We start from the raw sequence: 17,063 nt of genomic DNA, 5'->3' as shown, positions 1-17,063 counted from the left end.
ATGGCAAATGGGTGGGGTGGGCTCTGGAGCTGGCAGGACAAGGACCCTCTCTGGGTCTCGTGCTCTTGCCTGCAGAATGGGGGCCTCGGCTCTGGACTGGAGCTGCTGGTGCATGGAGGGGGCCCTGCCAGGCAGTCCTGTGCTGCCCCAGACGGGAACCTCCCACAGGGAGTGGGAAAAGTGCCCCCAATGGCCCTGAACTCCTGGAGGCCCCCGAGACCCTCCAAGGAGAGCTCTGTAGAGAGCGGCACCAAGGAGGGGTGAGCAGTGTGCCTGCAGCCCCCCCGACCCCACGGCTCAGACTCGCTGCTCACACCCCGTTCTCAGAGTGTGGCCTGGCTGGGTAAGGGTCAGGGCGTGTGGGGCAGAGGGCCTGTGTGACCCCAGGTCCAGGTGGGGACTGACCCAGCCTCCTGAGCTGAAAACAGATGCAAACAGTAGGAATCGAGGTTTGGTTTCGTCTTTGGAAAATCTCTGTTGCATGTGCCTGTGGTTGGCTTCCAATTCCCGTCCCCACAGGGACCCTCCACCGTGTGGGCTCCAACAGGGAGGAATCTGGGCCCACTGGGGGACCTGAGACCACGGCTTTCCCAGTCTCAGGCAGGCTGGTGGAGGCGTGGCCCCTGCCCTGCCCTGCCTGGTCCTGGAGGCTCCTGCGCCTCCCCCTGACCCTGGCCTGCACAGTGGAGGGATCCAGGGGCCCCTGGGAAGGGCACAGTTGGCCAGGAGCTGAGAACTGACTCCCCTGTGAGGCCCCAGACCAGCTGCCATGGGCATCAGAGGGCTGTGGGCCCTGCCCAGCCAGCCCAAATCTGCCGGGGAGTCCTTGGCAGGCTTCGGAGAGCTGCCCTGCCTGGGGTCTCCTCTCTCCTCACTGTCTGCTCCCTGAGGTCTCGGCCTGTCTGCGGCCTTACACACCATGCATGTGCTGATGTCCGCCCTGAACTGCAGACCCTGCTCTCTGGCTGCCGCTGCAGCCTGTCCACTAGGATGTCTAGTGCCCTGCCCCAGCCCGGCTCCTGCGGCCCCACTCCCCTCCTGCCCCAGGCGTCCCCAGCCTGGGAAGTGGCTGGCCGCTCCTTTCCTTCGGCCTCTGAACTCTGCAGTCGGGCCGACCCCTCTCTCTCTCATCCCCCACAGCCGAAGTCTTAGTCAGTCCTGTTGGTTCCATCTTCAGAATCCAGCTGGAATCTGAGCCTTCTCCCACCTCCATGCTGCCACCTGGCTGGGCCATCTGTCTTGCACCTGAATCACTGCCATAGCAGCCTTGCCCGCCTCCCGTCTTGTGCCCTGAAGTCAGTTCTCAGCAGAGCAGCCACAGAGCCAGTAAAAGTGTACGTCCAGTCATGTCACTCCTCTGTTCAGGAACCTGCCGTGGCTTCCCATTCCACTTGGAAAGGAACCCAGACCCCTGCAGGAGCCTACACAGTGCGGCCTCCTCATCCTCCTGCCCGCAGACCCTGAGCCCCTCCTCCCCGAAGAGCCCACCCTGGTCTGCGTGCCAACCTTCGGATTATCCAGGCCCACGGCTTCCGCTGTGGTTCCTCCTGCCTGGACAGGCCCTCTTCCTCTGGCCCTGGGCTAGCTCCCCACTCCTCCGGGTCTCGGCTCCAGTGGCCCTTCCAGAAGCACTAGTGCAATGCTAACCCAGCAGCCGGCACCTCCAGGCACTGTGACCTGATTTGCTTTCTCTGCAGCATTTAGCACTTTAAACACACCACATAGTGTACGTGGTTATCTTGTTTACTGTCTGTATTCCCCACGCAGATGTAAATGCCACGTGGGCAGGGAATTTTTTGCCAGTGTTGTTCACTCTAAATTCGCAGAGCCTAGCAGGGGCTGGCAAGGAGCAGACACTAGTGAATGCAGGGTGAGCCATGACGGGCCCTTGGAGGCTGGCTGGGCCCATCTCCCAGGGTCTGTGAAATCAGGCCTCATGGGCAGCCACCCAGTGCTGAAGTCCCCCAGGACCGGCAGAAGGCAGGACTCTGAGTAGCCGTGCCCAGGGGTCAGGAAGCCCTGCCTGGAATGAGATAATGTAGCCCGTGTTCCCTCCCTTGAGCCATGTTTCCTTCTAGCAGAGGGTCTTCCGAGGTGCCCTTGGCATGGTACCTCTGGGGAGGGAGCCCACCCTTCCATGATGGCCATCCGTGCACCTGCCCCTGTGCAGCACCATGGGCCTGGCTGGGGGCTGCAGTGCCTGGGCCTGGGCCCTCAAGGTCAGAGTGGCCCAACACTCACGTTGTCCTCCGACAGCTTGTCGATGGTCACCTTGGCCTCCAGCAGGTGGCTGTTGAGGGCGACAATCTCATGGCTCAGCGCTCGCTTCTCCTCCTCATAGTGTTGGCCCTGGGGTGGGGTGGGGGCAGCAGAAGGAGGTGGTCAGCAGTCAGCCAGGGCCTCGGACTCAAGCCCAATTGTTTCATTAGGCCTTCTGGAACCCTTGCAGCTGGTGATGATGAGGTATTGATAGCCAAAGAATGCAGGGGTAAGAGCAGACAGACCTAGGTTCAAATCCTGCTCCACGTCTGACAAGCCAGATGGCCTTGAACAAGTCACTGCCTCCCTAAGCCTCAGCTTCTCATCTGCACCACAGGGAGAGAGACATCCTGTTCCCTCGGGGTCCAAGACGAGGACTGAGGGAGGATGGCTTGCACTCAGCACAAAGCCTGGCCCATCTCACTCAACAGACTGGGAAACTGAGGCTCAGAAAGGAGAGGCCCTTGTCCAGGGTCCTGAGCAGAACCAGCCCAGCCCCCAGGCCTGCCTGCCTCCATTCTGTGACAGCAACGTGAAGACAGGCAGGTGTTGAACACCGATTTCTGACTTCCCAAAACAAAAGCTTGTAGGGAAACTCCTATCTCAGTGCAGGGGAGGCGTCAGAACCCGCCTGAGGCCGGCTCTGAAAGCACTCTTCAGGCAGAGACCAGAGGGCAACATTGCCTTCTCTGTTCTTCCAAACCGAGGTCTCGCCAGCCTGATGGACAGACAGGAAAGGCGGCACTGCTGAGTTTATCTGCAGGTTGCGTGATGTCCCCAGGGCCTGTCCCAGGGCCAGACACGGACGTGTTTACTCCTCACAGGAGGAGGGAGATTCCCCGTGAGAGGCACAGTCCGGCTCGGGCCCGGCTCTGCCTTACCCGGGGCCTGAACTCCTGGGTCTCCGGGCTGCCGACTGAGCTGGGTCACCGTCGCCAGCGCACGTCCTCTCTCCCACAGCCCCCCTGTACTCCTCCAGCTCGGGTGCTCCCATCCTGCTGCTGAGGCTCACAGGCAGCCCTGAGGGCTGCGCCCTCCCCTTCAGTGCAAGAAGGGGTGGGACTGGCCCAGCCTGGGGGACGGGGGTGCTCAGGAAACAAGGCCTGGAACTCAGCTCCCGCCTGCCCAGGCCAGGGGACGACAGCTAGGCAGGCGGCCCCCCACATGATTCCAGAGCTGGGGCCCTGGGATGGGGGTGCCGGGGCAGGGCCACGGGGGCCTTGGGTGGTGTCCCTCACCATGCGGTACAGCTTGTCCTCCAGCTCCTGGTTGATCCTTTGCAGCGCCAGGTAATTGCTCTGAATCCTGGGACAGGAGGCAATGGGGTCACTGCTGTGTCAGGCCTGACCCTCCTGTGGCCCCTACAGCCATACAGCCCACGGAGCAGGGCAGGGCTAGGTGCAGTCCCCCCTGAAACTGCCCACAGGGGAGTTTAACTGCCCTCTGCACACAGCACAAAACATCTGCTCAAGCTTACTTTCCTGGGCCAGGGCTGAGGACTCCCTGGAGACAAGAAGGGAAGGCCTGTCTTTCCCAAGCAACTCTGTCCAGTCCACCTCACTCAAAGCCAGTTTACTCCCAGCTTACACACAGCTCTAACCAGCCTGGCTGAGGGGGTTATAGTTCAATCACAGATTGGCAGGGGAGACTCCAGACTGTCGAGTGATGGGCCCTGGGGTGGGTGCATGGAGAGTAAGATGTGGTTCCTCGGGAAGAAGGGCGAAGGCAGAGGCAAGTCTTGGTGGGGATCAGGTGCTGCCATGTATTTGATGGTGGAAGGGGGCTTGGGGACAATGCCAGTCCTCTGGACAACCTGTGTTATTATTGTCTCCATCCCACCAATGGGGAAACAGGCTGGAGTACCTTGAGGAGTAAGTGGCAGAGCCCAGACCTTAGCTGAGGTCTGAGTGCACTGCCAGAGCTTGGTTCACACACGACTCAAGGGTGACATTCAAAAGGCCCAGCAGAATGGGGCCATTCAGAGGGGGACAGCCCTACTGCAGATCCTGTCTCAGGGGCAGCACCTACTGCTATAAATATTTAAGACAAAACGGAGCCAACAGCAAAGTTTGCTTTCTCTCTGCATTTTTCCTAAAGGAAGCCTGGAAAACGTGTAACCCGTTTTAGAAAAATATTCATCTTAAATATGCAGAACAATGTTTTTAAAAACGTTTGCTTTTTGTGGGAGGTTTTAACTGCTCAGGATCCTGTGCCTCTTGCCCAACACTTGGCTCACTGCCCTGCGGCTCAGGGTGACAGCCCCTAAGTGGTGGCTCATCTCCAGGGCTAGACATAGTTTCCTATCAGAGACCCAGGGGACAGTGGCTGGGGCCCTGCTGGAGCAGTTGGGATGTGGAGACGGTCCTATCCGTGCCATGCTGCTGCCCCACCGGATAACTACGAGAGAAGGAATGAGCAGGGGATGGAGAGGTGCCTGGGAAGTCTGTCCTGGCAACAGCCATTCCCAGGTTCAAATCCTGGCTCGGATACTCTTCGCACAAAGCGCGACTTTGGAAAAGGAGCTGGCCCCTCACGGAGCCGTGGACTCCCCATCTGCAAATGGGTCCACAGCGCGAAGCAGCAGAGCTACGCTTGGGGTCCCTCGCTGGGCAGCGCGCCAGGTCCGTCCGGGCCCCGCCCCCGCACCTGCGCAGCTTCTCCGTGACCTTCTCGAGTTCCTCCTGCGCGCGCCGCAGCTCGATCTCCAGGTAGTGGCGCGTGGAGTCGAACTCGGTCTCGAGCTTCTCGAGCTTGTGCGTGGTGTAGGACAGCCGCTTGCGCAGCTCGCCCTTCTGCTCCTGCAGCGCGCTGCAACGACACGCGGCGGCGGGCCGGGCCGCGGCGCTGAGCGCGGGGAAACTGAGGCCCGCGCGGGCCAGCCGGGGCGCCGTGGGTGCGCACCGTGCGCGTCCAGCTGCGCGCACACGCCACACACACGCACACACCCTCCTCCGGGCGGCACTCAAAGCTTAGAGCCCCCCTTTAGGGGTCGGGCTGGGTCTGGCCCAGGCTGCCCCTCATCCCCGCTGCGCCCCGTCAGAAGTAAATCCCCGTGTGGTCATCTCGGAAGAGAAACGACATTAACCCCAGACCCTGGCGAGTATCTAGAGAGACTTAAAGGACTCTGGTTTAAGGAGCACCCCATAAGCACCCGGAGCACCCCGCCTGAGAGCCGACCTCCAAAATACACAGCTTACCAGGGCCCCGACTTTCCCTCCCCCGTAGCTCTGGGTGGGGATGCTGGGGCCCAGTGCTACACCCTAGACCAGGCTTCCCTTCTGCAAATTGGCTGGGTGGCTCCAGCAGGCTGTGTGATGCCCGGGCCAGTGAGCGGGGGTGGGGGGGGGTGGGGGTGGGGGCAGCGATGCCCCAGGCCCAGGCTAGCTGCATAAGGCATCAGAAATTCAGCAAAGCTCTGGCCTGCTCAATTTCCCTTCCTCCAGGAAGCCTTCCAGAGCCCCAGGCCCATGGTTTTATTTTCCCCACAGTCTGCGGGTCTCCTCTAGCACCCCTATGCTCAGCAAGCAGATACAGAGGATAATTCACCCTCTGAGCCACATGCCAGCAATTCAACTGAGCAGTATTTGGCACAAGGCAGGAGGGGTGGGCATGCGGGCAGGGGCCACACCCACCTGTGGGCAGACACAGCACTGATCTGCGCTTCCCTTTACTGGCTGAGCACACAACGGGCAGACTCATCTTTAACAGTGGGGCCAGGGGGGCGATTTCTGCAGGGAAGGGAGCTGCTGCAAGGTGGGCGAGGGGCATCAGGGGCCTTCTGCTGGGTGTCAGCCACGAGCGGAGCTTAGAGTCAAGCTGCTGTTCAGTTCTGGGGTCGCGCACTTGCCCGTCTCTCCCTGCACTGCAGTGACGTGGAAGCCTAGAGAGGCTCAGGCACAGGCGAACTCCAGCCTAGCATCCTGGGGTAGGCAGGGGCTCTGCTGTCCCTCAGACCTGGCTGCTGGCCTCTGCCGTGTGACCCCAGGGTGCCCACTATCCACCAAGGCCTCAGCTTCCTCCTGGGAAGTGGGGGCCGTTCCCATCTTGCCCTGTAAACACGAAGCCCTGGATCCAAAAAAAATTCTGCTCGGAAAGGTGCCCAGGCCAGAGCGGGGCCTCAGAGGACTGACTGCTGAACAAGAGCACCCTCCGCAGGGGCGCGCCCGGAGCCAGCACGCTTTCAGCTGCTAACTCCTGGTGGGCGTGCTGCGGGGCTGGGAGCAGGGCATGGGCAGTGCCCTCCACCCCCAACCACCAGGTGCGGGCAGAAGGCAACTCCTTGAGCATCAGTCTGGAAACCTGGGATGCGCCAGGGCCTGGGGACCTGGACTGCCCCTGAATGTGCTGTGGCACCTCGGGCAAGGGGCTGTGTTCCTGGGGCCTCTCGGACCCAAACATGAGTGAGGGGGGTGGGGTCAGGCAGGGGGCTTTCTCCAGCACCCGGGGCACACTGATCTGCAGTCCGGGGCCCTGTGTGTAAACCACACTCTGTACCATAGGCACACACCCAGCAAACCACAACTAAGCATTCCTGGATTCCTGCCCGGGTCTACATTTTCAAAAATAAATAAAAATAAAGAGTTGCTATGTTTTGAGAACCTCAGAGAAGGGCGGGGTGAGTCTTCCCAAGAGTCAGTCCCCCAGAAGGATACAGAGTGACAGGCAAGGAGGGAGGCCAGAGACAAACTGCCTGCAGCTGTCTATGCAGATCCTGCCACCTCCTCCAGGCAGTGTGCCTGGCTACCCCGCCCTGAGCAACCTGCCGCTACAGATCCCAGACTGCTCCTTGCCCCAGCCATTCTCCCCACTGGGGAGGCGAGCTTCCTGGGGACACCCCTGCGTCATTCAGGGGCCCCTGCAGGCGCACTATTGGGTAGGGGTGGGGCAGTAGCCCCTCAAGTCAGTCACCCTGCAGGGCTGTGGGGAGCCCTCGGTCACAGGGTATGGGTAGGGCCTGCACCCTGTGGAAGAGGTGAGGGCATCATCTGTCCACAGACGTGGCCCCTTGAGCCCCTGTACGCCCCAACCATGGCCACCCACCCACAGCCACGGCTGGATCCCCATCACTCAGACTGCTCACTCCAGACGGGGCCTGGCCCTGTCTCCCCAGGCTGCATCCACCAATCACCCTCTCTCCTCTTCCGTTCGCCCGTTCCCAGCACCTCACACAGCAAGTAAGACAAACACGATCCCCACCCCATGGAGCCTAGTTTCAAGGGGAGACAATGAGCAAGGGGACGCACGCAGTGTCCGGCTGCAAAGACCCTGGGCTGATGCCTCCACTTACGAGGTAACCAGCTTCACCGAGCTGGCCTGCCCGAGCCCCAGTTTACCCTTGGATCTGGATGGCCTTCCAAACCTACTGGGGGGCTGTGCGCCACCAGCCCTTAAATACTCCTCCCACCCTCCCCGAGTCCCTCTCACCCACTCACCCTCAAGCTGCACCCACTGCCAGTCCTGGGCTGGCAGCACCCCAAGCCCCTGGCTCCTGCCTATCCTTGCTTCACCCACACCCCCTGCCCCTCAGAGCAGGTGCCCAAGCCTGCCGCCCAGTGACCCTACGGTCTTTCCCATCTCTGCTGCACTGGATCTGCCTGCAGACACCCTGACTTTGCCCGGGCTGGTCCTCAGGGCCCTGGTCTGCACTGGCCCCTCTCCGCCAGTCTCAGGCTGAATTTCCCTGACAGCCAGGGCCCAGAGACCCCTCCCAGCCTCTGTCTCCAGCCCGGGACAATCTTCAGGGTTCTGCTCCCCCACATCCAGCCACCCACGGGCCCTCTGCCCAGATGGCCCACAGGCACCTCACACTCAGGGTGTCCAGTGCTGGCCAGCCTCTGCCCCCTGCTCTCCCCACCCTGGGAAGGGCACAGCTATCTTTGGTCAGTCCCTGAGAGGCCTGGTGACCCCTCCTTGCCCCTTACTGCCTGTCATAAGTCCTGGAGATCAGCTTCTCAAGAGCTTTGACCATGTCCCCTCCTTGGCCTGGTCCAGAGATGGTCCTGGACTGGGCAACCTGGGGTGTGTGGCAACCTGGGAGGTGCCACCATCCCGTCCAGCGCCTTCCTCTCCCAGCACATTAACCCGACCCCTGCTTGACCTCAGCCTCAGCCTCCGCCTCCAGGTCTGTGCAACAGGGCTGTGCGCCCATACACGGGCACCGCACTCGGGGAGCAGGGCTCACCAGGGTCCCTGCACTACACTGGGCCCCTGGAACTCTGGAAAGATGACACCAGAGGCTGGCACCCTGTGGAAGCAGGGGCCTCCAGGCTGCTGGGAATCTGGGGGGACTGCTCGGGGGCCTGGGGGATCACAGCCATGGCCTCCGCATCCCCTGAGTGGGGGCTGACTCAGGGGGCCCTGGTGTCCACAAACATCCCCTCAACAGATGCACAGGGAGGGTGTGGCAGTCCCTTGTGACCAGACTGGCCAGTGCCTCGCCTGCCAGATCAGGGCCACCTCCTGGCCTGGAGGCTCAGGCGACTCTGCTCAGACTGTAGCCTGGTAGGGTCCCTTTGCTTTGACCTTCATCCTGGTGGATCAAACCAGGCTCTGAACCTGACTTGGGGAGAATGTGTGGGTCGGTGGGTGCCTCCTGGTTCCCTCCTTGCCTCCAGAAGCCCCCGGAAGCTCTCTGCTGCCTCACGGGGAAGGACGGAGGGTTGTCTCAGCGCAGAGTGGGGCCGTGAGCAGTCCTCTCCTGCCCTCTGCCAGGACCCTTTCCCGGAGCCCTTGGCTGGGGCCGGGATGGCTCAAAGGAGCGGCGAGGACGCGCTGGCGGCCCGGCACTCCGCCCCTGGGCCGCACCGTCTGTCTCCGGGGAGTTGACGCAGACACTGGACGGACGTCTGGGGACAGATGCAGAGACACCGGGGAGCTGGGGAGACAACAGGTATGTTACCTGTCCCAGAGCGAGGGTGAGGACCTGGCCAGTCGGCCCTGCAGGACACGGGGCTGCCCGAGGCAGGAGGGCACCCAGGGGCTGCGCAGCCTGTGGGCGAAGAGGACAGAGCTGCTCAGAAGAGGGGGGCGGGCTGCCACGGGCACAGCCACACAAAGATGGGGAGTCGCCCCCACCCGGCAGGAATGTCAGCTGAGTGGTGGGGTGGGAGTGCAGGCCCAGCTTGGGCACCTGCCAGCCCTGCTGCCTGAGCTCATTGGTGGCACCGAGTCCCACCAGTGGCACAGGCCCCACCCACAGGCCTGCCTCCACCATCTCAGCCTCAGGTGGAGTTGCTGGGGAGCAAGGTACTCTCAGCTCTGAGTTCCTGTCTGGCGCCTGCTCCTTGCATGAAGGACCCGTTGGTCGAAGACCCCGGGAGGCAGGGAAGATGGGGGGACAGTGGGACCCCTCCCCCACCCCTGCTGGGAGGTTGTGCTGGGTGCACGTGCACGGACGCTTGGAGGCTTGGGGACCTGGCGGATGTCAGGGGTCCAGGGCAGGGCCCACATGACCCTCCGGGGTCCCCTTCTCACCCAACCCTGCCTGTGGCCTGTCTGGGCTGGGCAGTGGGTGGGTAGTTGAATACGCGAAGGGACATGGGCCTGCCCGCCCTGCTTGTGGCGCCGCCGTGCTGGGGGCACCGGGCTGTGTTCACAGCCTTAGCTATGAGTCTGTGGTGATCCCCACCCTGCAGTCTTCCCAGGGACTCTCCTGGCGGCCTGGTTGGCCCTGGGGTCAAAGCAGAAATCTGATGAAAGGGTGCTGCCAATCAGCTTCCAAACAACGTGAGAGACGCAAGGGCGCGTGTGTGAAGAGAAAACGGCTCGGTCCCATGGAAGAGTGACCGCACACGGGCAGCCCCCAGAAGTGAGGGAAGGAAAGAAATGTTAATGCTATGGGTGGGAGGGGGGTTCTGGGTCATTTAAAATTATTCTTTGGTACTTTCTCTTGATTTGTCATATTTCCCATAGTGAAGATCAAAAATCAGAAAAAAATTTGCTAAGGAGCAAATCCTGCCAAAAAATAAAAAAGAGGGTTTTAAGTGTTGATGTGATAGGCTGAACCAGGAAGCAGGGATGCCCTCGGCCCTGGGCCACGAGCTGCCTTTGGGTCACCATGCCTGTGAGCCCCCGTTTTCTCATCTGGGGAGTGGGCTGCCCTTGGGCCTGGTCTCCTGAGCAGGTCTTCTTCCTGCAGGACAGAGCCTCAGCACATTGTGCGGGCAGGTGGGGGGCCGGGACAGGGGCTTGGTCTTTGGGTGGACTGGACTTTGGGATTCCAGTCCCAGCGCGCCCCCTCAGCCACACCCCAAACAGAGAGGATCGGCCAGACACCACCACTCTGCCCTCCACGGCTCAGCTGAAGCCAGCAATTCCTGTGGGGTCCCCTGCCGGCCCTCGGCAGCCAGTCCCCACCCCAAAAGCCCCATCCACAGTGGGAACTCCCAGCAGGTGAATTTCCAGAAGAGAATAAGGGAGGCTGGGACCCAGGGGGAAGCTGAGGCCCAGGGAAGGGGCGGGGCTTGCTTGGAGGCACAGCAAGTGCGGGGCAAGGTTGTGATGTGACCCAGACTCTGCCTGGGTCACACACAGGGCATGTATCACTGAAAACCCGCTCCTGTTCTGATGCAAATTCTCATTCCTAGACTGTGGTGTGGGGCGTGCCCCTGTCCTAGAGATGAGAAAAATGGGGCCCAGAGAGGTCAAGCAACTCTCCCAAGATCACACAGCAAGTCTGGGGTGAGGACAAGATGAGAACCAGCTGAGGCTGACCTGTCCTGAGTCACGGGGGCCTTGGTGATCTGGGGTCCCCTGAGTGGATATGGGTGTCATCATGTGGGGAACAGCCACCACCTGGCCCTGTGTGTCTCTCAGGAGGATATTGGCCCTGGGTGCCTGGAGCCCTACAAGGGTTGCAGGCAGGATGGGCCCCAGGGAGCACTGTGGGAGGGGGATGTTAGCAGATGCCTGGCTCCTCCCCTGAGGAGTGCCTGGCTCAGGGAACCAGGGAGTGCAGCCCGGCCAGCTCTGAGGGGCTGTGGGCACTGGCTGGGGCTTTGGGGGCAGAGAAGGGCACACAGCAAGTGCGAGATGCTTGTCCCACCTCTTCTCAACCCTGGAGGGGCTCCAGCATCACCCACATCACACAGCTGAGGCCGCCTAGTCCCTTCTGACCTAGTCCAGGGCGGAAAGGAGGAAGTGGGTCACAGCTGTGCCTACGGCGCACCCGCCCCCTGCTCACCCTGCCTGCAGGTCGGGACAGGCCTATGTCCCTCTGGCCTGCCCCCACTGCCCAGCCCATCTTCGGCTCTCAGACCTCAGGGTCTGGCCCAGCAGCCATGCTCCAGCAACACCAGATAGCTTGTCATTCTTCACACACTGCAGGCAGCTTCTCATCTTGGTGACTTTGTCCCCATGTCCCCTCTGCCGGTGTGGCACTCACACCCTCCTGCCCTAGGTTACCTGGGGGGACTCTGAGACCCTGGCCACCCTAGCTGGCTGTGGGTGGAGGTCAGTGGCCAGGTGATGCCCCATCGTCAGGGAGCATTTTGGGACTGAGTTGTCCCGTTCATTGCTGAGTGACGGGGCCAGGGTCTCCGGCTCCACCCTCGTCCTTGAACTCCAATCCAACCCCAGCAGCCAACGACGGTCACAACACCCAGCCACGCCATGTCCCAGGAGCCCTCTCCCCAGGTGCCCACCCCTCAGACCCACCACTGCCTCCGCCTCGCCCTGTGCGGGCACCCTGCGCCCTCGCTCTGCTGGCCTTTGGGCCACTCAGTCCCCCGGGCCCCTTCCTTCCGCTTCAGCGCCTGTCTTTGCTGGCCCTTGGCTGCAGACACACCTTCCCAGCTCTTCCAGGGTGGCCCCTCTTCTCCCTTAGCCTCCTGCCTCCTGGGACCCCCCTGCCCCTCTCACCTCTCAGGGACAAGGAACCGCCATGCCTGTGCCTGGGGGACTGGCCTTCCCGCTTCCCCTGCTCCCCAGAGGCTCGGGGCTGGGTCCCTGCTGAGGCGGCTCTGCCCGCTGCCCCACACGGGCACCATTTCTAAGTCTCCCTGCGGAAAGCTTTGTGCCACCAGGCCTTCCACGGCAGGAGACAACCCAGTGCTCCCTCTGCCCCTGCAGAGACCCTCGCGTGCCCTGGCCTGTGCCCCTGTGTTTGGCAGCCACCGCTTTTCTGCATATCTCAGTAGAATCTTTCCCTAGTCCCCTTGACTTTGATGGCTGCCTTGCTGATTCCATCCCCTGCACCTTCCCTGTCCCTTTGGGAGCCCCCTCTGGACCTTTCCTGAGGGGCAGGTGAGTCTGAAGGGTCAACCAGCACCCCCAGCACCTTCCAAGGGTCTGCCCTGCCCCCAGGTGCCTGCACAAACCTGTTCACCTAGTCTCAGGCCACTGGGGAAAGGAGGTGTGCACCACACCCACTTTACAGAGAAGGAAGCTGAGGTTTGTGGCAATCAAGGAATGGCCCCTCTGAGGTCCCGCGGCCCCGCTAGGGTTCAACACCAGGCCAACTGCTCTTCCCCTCATGCTGAAATGACAAATTTCAAGGCAAACTGTGGTGCTGTATCTATGGAACTGTTCCCCAAATAAGGGCAGGCGCAGCCACCGTCTCCCTGTGAGGCCTGCTCGTCAGAGGCAGACTGGAGCCCACAAGGCAGTGACCTTTGCAGGGTGCAGTGCAGGAGCCCATCCTGCTTCCTGCTGGGTCCCTGAGCCTCTCCCCGGAGGAGGAGCTCCGCACGGCAGCATCAACGACTCAGACACACGGCCCAGCCGCCAGGTGACCTCCGCACAGCCACGGCCCGCAATGCCACGCACACGGGGACCCGCCCTGGGCTACCGCAGGAGCCAGGCTGCTGTGCAAAGTTCCTGAGGAAGGGCGTGTGCACACGTTGTGTGTGCATGTGGACCGGGGGAGGGGCCTGTCACAGTGCTGACTTGGGGGCCCACAGCCCAGAAGGGTCACCTGCTCAGGCCAGGAGGTGCAGGGACTTCTCGAACCCAACACCTGTCTGGGACCTGCTCTCTTCTGGCCCGCAGACCAAGGTCGCCCAGTGGAACCATCCCCCTCCCTCCTGGACCAGGGGGCTCTGCTTCTCCCTCCTGCCCAGGGACTGGAGCCGGGAAATGCCTCATCTCACTCATCTTATCAGGAGGCTGCAGTCCTCCTCCTGCTGCCTGCACTGCCCCCTCCACCCCCACCGCCAAGGCAGAACCACGTGCAGGGAGCTGGCAGCACCATGGCCTGGTGTGCCCTCAGAGGGTGGGCAGACAGCAGGGTGCCCAGAGCTGGGGAAAAGCAGGACAATCCAGGCTGTGGATGGAGCAGCTGCAGTGTCACCCCTGGACCTTTGCATACACCACCCCTCCTGCTCAGCACATCCCCTTCCCTGCTCTTTGGTTCACTCTATTCACCTCCTCCAGGAAGGCCTCCCTCTGGGTCAGGAGCCCTCCTTGCTATCCCTGTCTCACCTTTACAATGCAAAGGGGTCCTCTTTGAGCTCAGGTTTGTGTCTGCTCCTCCTCCTCAGGGTCCCAGAGCCTGGTGCAGGGCTCGGCACACAGCAGGGCCTGGTGGCCAGGCGCTGGAGAGGCCCATGACCTCTGCGCAGTCCTGGTCACAGGAGAGCACAGCAGCCCTAAGCTCCCAGCGGCCCACCCAGAAAAGGCCTGGGGACTCTGGCTCCCAGAGAGGAACAGAGATAAACAGTAGGACCCCGGGGATCCAAGGAAGGCCGGAGTGGGGGTGGGGTGGGGTGGGGTAGAGTCAGAGCTGCCTAGAATAGCAGCCATCAGCCCTGGTGATCCCTCAGTGCCCATTTTTTGTGGGTCAAATGCTGTCCACATTGGTCCTCATCAGGCCTGGACTGTAGACAAAGAGTCTGGGCTCTGAGCAGCGACATGTGACTTGAAGTGTCACATGTAAATCAGGCCAAATGCAGGCCTCCCGGCCCCCAGCCTGGGGCTCTGTCAACCTCTCCCAGCCACTAGGGTCCACAAGAAGGCACATATGCTGCCCTCTGGAGCTTGGCTGGGAACACGGGGCCCCAGGGTAGCCTGGCACTCAGAAAACCAACACACTGAGACAATGACAGGGGGCAAAAGGGGTGACTGGGGTGGGTTGCAGTGCCTGGGGGTGGGGGAGAGTCAGGCCCCAGTCCAACTCCCAGACCCACTGGGTGCACCCTGTACCTCACCAGTGCTAGTACCCTTCCTTATCCCACTTCTGACACCACACTCTCTAGCTCACTCCCTCTGATGCCCCCCAACTCCGTTAGCGCTACCAGATTCTCACAGCCCCTTCCCCACCTTGTCCTCACTGTGTCACTCATGTGCCAAGTTTCCCTCCCCCTTTCTCCTTTCACTGTATGAATATTGGGGCCAAACTCCAACCTCATTAGGGCCACCGCTCCATCAACTAGGCATGCCCTCTCACATGGACAGCAGGAAGTCGCTTGGCTGAGTTGACAGGCCTCTTTCTGCTCATTCAACAGAATGGCCAGGGAATCATACCACATTCTCCGTTCCCTTCACTTTCCCGCCACTTGGAAAATGGCTTCACACATCTCTGCTCAACCTCCCAACACCTCCTCCCCAGCCCCACTCACAGCTGATGACCTTGCTTCCTTTTCTGCTGAGAGAGGGAACTTACACAGACGCCACCTACCAGCATCTGCCCCGACACCTGGTGCCACACACATTACTGCAGACAACCTGCCAGGCAGCCCCTCACCCCCCTTGCTCCTGAGCCACCAGTGTCCACCTCTTCTGGACCATTTCCTCAGGCATACAAACAAGAGGTACTGTTCCCACATTGAGAGCAGCCCGCTCCTGCCCCTCTAGGTACAGCCCCCCTTCTCTGCTCCACGCAGCATGGCCTCTCCTTGCCCCCATCCTGCCGGAGGGACGCCCACCTGGCTCCTGCTGGCCCCTTCTCCGTCTTCATGGGGCCAGAGCCCTCCGCAGCAAGGGACGTAGCTGACTCCTCCCTCCCCCTGCACACTCCTCCTCACACGCCCCTCGGCCCCCTCTGAGGGTGCTCCTCATCTCCCTGACCTCCTGTCACCCGTGGGTCCCCGGGATCAGGCCGCCAGCCTCTCCCCATCCCTGGGTATGCTCAGCCCACGGTGACCCCGGCCACAAATACTGTTTCTCCGCCGAGGACCCCAGACGTACGCTCCCCCGATGCCAGGTGTTTACCCACCCTTCCGTGCCCACTCTGCTGGGGTGTCGTACAGGCAGCCAAGTCCCGCAACCCTCTCCCAAACCACAGCCTCCTCTCGCCCCCCTCCAGTGCCGCAGCTGTCGCCCCACACTGGCAAGCATGCCGGACTCCTCTCTCTCCCCTGTCCTTCCAGGCCCCCGCCTCTGTCTGCAGAATACCTCCTCCAGCTCCTCCAGCGCCACCCACTGCTCTGGGCCCAACTCCCCTCATGGTACCGCTGCACCGCCTCCTCGCTGGCGTTCTGCTCCTGCTCTTATCCACTCCCAGCCACAGGGACCCTGTTGAAGCCCAAGTCAAATCCATCCCCCCTGTGCTCAAAACCTGAGCATGACCCCTGCCTCCCCTGGACCAAAGCCAATGTGTTCACCCTGGTCACCTGATGGGCAGGTGGCCTTCCTGTCACCCTCTGGACCTCACCTTCCACACTCCCTCCCCCCCAGCCACACTCAGCACGCTCCTGCCGCAGGGCCTGTGCACCTGCTGTTCCTGATGCCTGGCTTCTTCCTCTCCCCAGCTGCCCCTCGTCCAGCGTGCAAACGTACCTCTCCTGGGGAGGACGTCCCTGGGCTCTGCAGCCTCCCTCTTTCCCCTTCCCTGCTGAGCCTGTGCGTCCTCAGCCTCACCCCCTCGAGCGGGAGCTCCACAGGACAGGAGTTTCCGTCTGCTTCCCTCCCTGCTGTGTCCGCAGACCCTGCGGCAAGCCTGGCAGGCAGGAGGGCCCAATAAACGTTGGAAGAATGAATGAAAACCACACAAGAAAGCGTATCATACAGATGAGCAAACTGAGGCTCAGGGAGACAAAGCACCCAGCCTGGGTCCACAAAGCACCCAGCCCAGGTCCGCAGTCTGCAGGCCTCCCGCCGCCCTGCCCCAGATTCCCCTCGCGGCATCCCGTGCTCCGGGCTTTGCCGTGCCTCTGAGAGTTTGGTTTTGTTCGTCTTGCCTGGCCCAAAGAAGCTCCTGCCTTCTTTCTCTAAGGGCTGACCCCCAGAAAGGAGCTTGAGAGGGTGAAGCTTGAATTTCAGATCAACAAGTGTTCAGTGTAAGTATGTACCAAACATGGCATGGGACATACCTACATTACCTAAGTACCCAGCTGTTGATCTGGAATTCGCATTTCATGGGGCATCCCAGACTTTCATCAGGAAGCCCAAACAGGGAGGCAGGGGTGACCCCATGGACGAGGGCCTCCAGCACCTGCAGAAAAGGCCTGGAGGTGAGGCCATCCAGAGAGGGGTGTGGCCAGAGCCCAGGCCTGGGGCAGGGGTGGTGTGGGGGTGGGCTGTGGTCAACAGGCCATGTCCAGTCCTCCCACTCAGGGTGCTTAGACCCAGAGCAGCACCCCACAGTGGGGAGGGCTGGCAGCAGGCTCAGGTGGGGGGCCTGTCCCCCTGGTGAGTGAGCCAGGACAGAGATCGCTAAGGGGGCCGCCGCAGGAGAGCGGGCCCAGGAAGTGTCCCTGGACCCTTGGCTGTGTTGGGACTCCCTGGCACCCTGGTGACACCTTCCTTCCCAGCACCCGGCCTGTCCTCTGTCTGCCCCTCTAGACTTGGAGGCCTGGAAAGCGGGACTGTGCACAGCTTGGCCCTGCCCCCTCCCCTGCCCCAAGGCCATACCTGCCCTCCACCCAGAG

At 61.7% G+C, this 17,063-nt stretch overlaps 1 protein-coding gene across 11 annotated transcripts in view; it reads right to left on the bottom strand.

The window, feature by feature from the left end:
* BEGAIN (brain enriched guanylate kinase associated) overlaps window positions 1-17,063 on the bottom strand; it is a 47,102-nt gene that overhangs the window by 4,361 nt on the left and 25,678 nt on the right. For 6 of the 11 annotated variants that reach the window (XM_036881962.2, XM_036881963.2, XM_036881957.2 and 3 more), the window contains exons 3-6: window positions 9,158-9,247; window positions 4,906-5,067; window positions 3,498-3,564; window positions 2,242-2,349 (exon numbers count right to left, since the gene is read on the bottom strand). In XM_036881962.2, the coding sequence (XP_036737857.2) occupies window positions 2,242-2,349; window positions 3,498-3,564; window positions 4,906-5,067; window positions 9,158-9,247 (427 nt within the window). The remainder of the gene's footprint in view (window positions 1-2,241; window positions 2,350-3,497; window positions 3,565-4,905; window positions 5,068-9,157; window positions 9,248-17,063) is intronic. The other 5 variants (XM_036881966.2, XM_036881964.2, XM_036881968.2 and 2 more) reach the window with 1 other exon arrangement.

The sequence above is a fragment of the Manis pentadactyla genome, chromosome 11, assembly GCF_030020395.1.
Source record: "Manis pentadactyla isolate mManPen7 chromosome 11, mManPen7.hap1, whole genome shotgun sequence".
In the NCBI taxonomy this organism is placed as follows: domain Eukaryota; kingdom Metazoa; phylum Chordata; class Mammalia; order Pholidota; family Manidae; genus Manis; species Manis pentadactyla.
This window is presented reverse-complemented; position numbering and strand designations above follow the sequence as displayed.